We start from the raw sequence: 4,211 nt of genomic DNA, 5'->3' as shown, positions 1-4,211 counted from the left end.
ACCTTATAAAAGATATGATTTGGTAGCTAGTGTTGTTATTATACATTCCCTAAACCGAAATCAAGAGGTACAAAAAAAGGACAGTAGATGAAAACCTAAAGAGGAGCTTGGGGATATTAATATTCCTATACATGACAATGACATGATCATGTTACTCATTATGTGTTTCTAATATATTCTGATATAGAATAACAAATACAGTCCCACAGAAAACCATGTATCCCACAAACATTATGTCTCATAAACTATACATATACATACATTATATACAATTATACATACAATAGTGTTAGATGACCTGGAGTTAGAATTCCGTATGTGAGTATCTAGCTGTAATAGTGTACCCTCAACCCCACCCCACCCCACCTTCCTTAAACTATACATACCCCCTCTCTCCCTTCCTTCATTTCTTCACATCACTCCAACTCCTTACTTACCACCAAAACCATGGAATTTATCACCATTTCCATCTTATTTGTGGTTGTGTCATGTTTATTTGTCTTCGCCACCACGGCCAACGGACGGAAAACGCTTCCTCTCCCTCCAGGCACCCTTGGTTGGCCTTATATTGGTGAAACTTTTGAACTATACTCTCAAAATCCTAATGTTTTCTTCACCTCCAAAGTTAAAAAGTGAGTACTTGTTACCAATTAATTAACTTCCAACATTAAAGTTAATTTGTTCATTAACTAGTAAAACGGGCATAGCCCAAAGAGCTGACTCATCAATTTACAGGTTGTGGGTTCGAACTTTTATTAGACACGTGTGTGTGTGCTGTTCTTTTTTCCGTACAAATAATTAAATAAAAAAAAAGTTAACAAAGCAAATTCTTGAATTTTGGTTTTGTAGGTATGGTTCAATTTTCAAATCCCACATACTAGGATGTAAATGTGTGATGATTTCAAGCCCGGCCGCTGCTAAACTTGTTTTGGTAACGAAATCGCATCTTTTCAAGCCTACATTTCCAGCTAGCAAAGAAAGAATGATTGGTAAACAAGCCATTTTCTTTCACCAAGGTGATTACCATTTCAAATTAAGACGTCTTGTTCTCAGAGCATTCACGCCCGAATCAATCAAACACATTGTTCCCGATATCGAATCCATTGCAATTGAAGCTCTTCACTCATGGGAGAACAATTTGATCAACACTTTCCAAGAAATGAAAATTGTAAGTCAAGAAAACCCATTTTAAAGAGCCCAAAACAGGGGAGGTACTCTGTTTCCCCCTGTTTTTCTCTGTTTTCAAGAAATGAACACACACTTTTTTTTCCTTCTAATTGGGCTTGTATTTTTGGTTTCAGTTTACATTCAATGTTGCATTGCTTTCTATATTGGGAAAGGATGAAGAGGTGAACACAGAAGATTTGAAAAGGTGTTATTACACACTTGAAAAAGGCTATAATTCAATGCCAATTAATCTTCCAGGAACTTTATTTAACAAATCAATGAAAGCTAGAAAAGAGCTAGCCCAGATCTTGGCAAAAGTTTTGTCTAGTAGACGGGAAAGGGATAACGAACCACACAATGACTTATTGGGTTCTTTCATGGAAGACAAGGAAGGACTCACTGATGAACAAATCGCGGATAATATAATAGGCGTTATTTTCGCAGCTAGAGACACTACGGCTAGTGTATTAACCTGGATCATCAAGTACTTGGCTGAAAATCCGGTTGTTCTACAAGCGGTCACCGTAAGAAACTTTCTTTCAAAAGTATTTACTTTTCAATAATCAGATAAACACTTCAAAATAAACCCGGATAGTTTATTTAATTCTTTTTGAAACAAGTAGATAGTAAATCAATATTAACAATACTCCAAAGACAAGATATGAGGAAGAAATAAGTAGATAATGTATTTGATTAAATTCATCAATTAAATAGGAGGAGCAAGAAGCAATAAAGAGGGGTCAAGATAAGGGAAATGAAGACAAGAATTTGAGTTGGGGAGATACCAAGAAGATGCCTATTACTTCAAGAGTCATTCAAGAGACATTGAGAGTTGCTTCTATCTTATCTTTTACCTTTAGAGAAGCTGTTGAAGATGTTGAATTTGAAGGTTGGTTTTCATTTTTAACTTTATTTTTTTAACTTACCATAAATAGTAGTTTGTTTTAACCAACCATAAGTTACGAATATCAGAATATGACAATAATTTCATTTTAGATATTTTGAGTTAGCTAGAAACATGTGATGGATATCTAGCAAAGGTATCCTAGTAAGTCAAATATAATGCATGTCTCTACCACAAAACATATAAGATGTACGTAACAAAAGTTTTTTTATATAAAAAATAACAGTTCCAAATTCCAACAAATCAACTTTTAACATACATATTTTCAGAACTTTTCTTGTTTGACTTGGTTGTTTTCTTTATAGTATGAATTGGTTATTTATTTATTGGTGTGGAAGAAAGGCTAATATGTTCTTTTAAAAATTTGTGATTCAGGGTACCTTATTCCTAAAGGATGGAAAGTATTGCCATTGTTCAGAAACATTCACCACAGTGCAGATAATTTCACTGATCCAGAGAAATTTGATCCTTCAAGATTCCAGGTAAAAATACAAGCTAGTAAACTAATGTGTTGATTTTGTCTTATTTATTTATTAATAAATAAGTTTGTTGACACTATAAAATGTTATACATGCTAATTTGAAAATTATTTTTAACATAATAATTATTTTTTATGTAAAACATTTACTTATTCGTAATCGACGTGAAATCTTCATAAATATATAGGGATGGTGGGATCTTTTATATTAATATGGGTGGGATCTTTTATAGTACTGTATATGGGAGTGGGCACTGAAAGAGTAAAATATTGACAGGTTGCACCAAAAGCCAATACATTTATGCCATTTGGCAGTGGGATCCACTCATGTCCAGGGAATGAATTAGCCAAGCTGGAGATATTAGTACTACTACATCACTTGACCACAAAGTACAGGTTTGTTCACTAGATCTTTACCATTTCAACCATTATTCACAACCTTATATATTTTATCCTCACATTTTATGAACCATTCGAGTTCAGAACTGAGCTCAAATATTAGGTGTAGAATTATAATATAACTCGACTAGTCAATTACGAAATGTTTGACAAAAATTTATGATTTATGCAGGTGGTCATTGGTTGGGCCACAAAATGGGATTCAATATGCACCATTTGCGCTTCCACAAAATGGGTTGCCCATCAAACTCTCTCTTAAGTAATATCTAAAGAGAAAGTCAACGCTCAACAATAGTTTAACTACTCCGTATTTACTATTTAGTCAAAGTACAAACACTGAAACCAAGCCATGAAAGACACAGAGAATTTGTGCATTTTCAAGGTAAAACGAGACTAAATAGACGTCAAGTTGTATATAGAGAAGTCTCCTTAACTCACAAGTAAAAACGATAGGTTTATTGGGGGTGATTTTGTAATAAATAAAAAGTTGGGGGGGTGTTAGGTACTATTTATCGAGGGTGTGATGAGAAAATTGAGCTTTTCATTGACTTTTCTTGTACAAAGTCCGCAAGGCATTTATAATTAAATTTTTATCCATTATTTTTTGGTTTTGAGTTATATGCTTTCACTTCGATTTTTTTTTTAATTTTATTAACAACAAAGTATATACTACACTGTTCTGCTGATTAGGTAATATATAAACAAGTCAAATCGTGTCCGATCTTCAAGTTACTCGAGCTCAACTAGTTTAAACTTTAAAAGCTTGAGCTTGGCCTTGTGTCGAACTTTATTTTTAGAGATTGGACAATGATGTATTAAAGAGTTCATCATGTCCAGCTCGAGATCGGCTCGTACGTCAACTAAATAAACGAGTTAATGTTAACATAGGCCCATAGACTATGTTATTTTAGAGATCGGCTTGTACGATTGTGTGTGTTTTACGCATATAAGCTCAAGGGCAGTTCTATGTAATGTTAACATAGGCCCATAGATTGTTAAATTAGAAAAATTTAAGCAAAATGACATTTAAAGTGGTCGAATAATAATTGAAAATGCGTGAAATTTTAATCCTAAATATGTCACTATATAAACAAGTTTAGAATCTCGGGCTTAATCGAATTATACATTCGAATTTCAAGCTCAACGAGTCAAGAGTTAAAGCTCGAATTCAACTTATACTCGTTTAGGTTAGTCACAAAACAAATTTTGTGCGAATCAATTCAGATATATAAGAAAATCTCCCGTTTCGAATTCATTTTCGCC

At 33.5% G+C, this 4,211-nt stretch overlaps 1 protein-coding gene across 1 annotated transcript; it reads left to right on the top strand.

Annotated features, from left to right (window-relative positions):
* Positions 1-433: 433 nt before the first annotated feature.
* LOC122599888 (abscisic acid 8'-hydroxylase CYP707A2-like) lies at positions 434-3,566 on the top strand. Its single transcript, XM_043772493.1, has 7 exons — positions 434-632; positions 850-1,168; positions 1,302-1,691; positions 1,882-2,056; positions 2,447-2,553; positions 2,827-2,945; positions 3,121-3,566. Exons 1-7 carry the CDS (start codon positions 448-450, stop codon positions 3,209-3,211), a joined length of 1,386 nt encoding a protein of 461 aa, XP_043628428.1. The 5' UTR covers positions 434-447; the 3' UTR covers positions 3,212-3,566.
* The last annotated feature ends 645 nt before the right edge of the window (positions 3,567-4,211 follow it).

This window comes from Erigeron canadensis, chromosome 5 (genome assembly GCF_010389155.1).
Source record: "Erigeron canadensis isolate Cc75 chromosome 5, C_canadensis_v1, whole genome shotgun sequence".
Taxonomy (NCBI): Eukaryota; Viridiplantae; Streptophyta; class Magnoliopsida; order Asterales; family Asteraceae; genus Erigeron; species Erigeron canadensis.
This window is presented reverse-complemented; position numbering and strand designations above follow the sequence as displayed.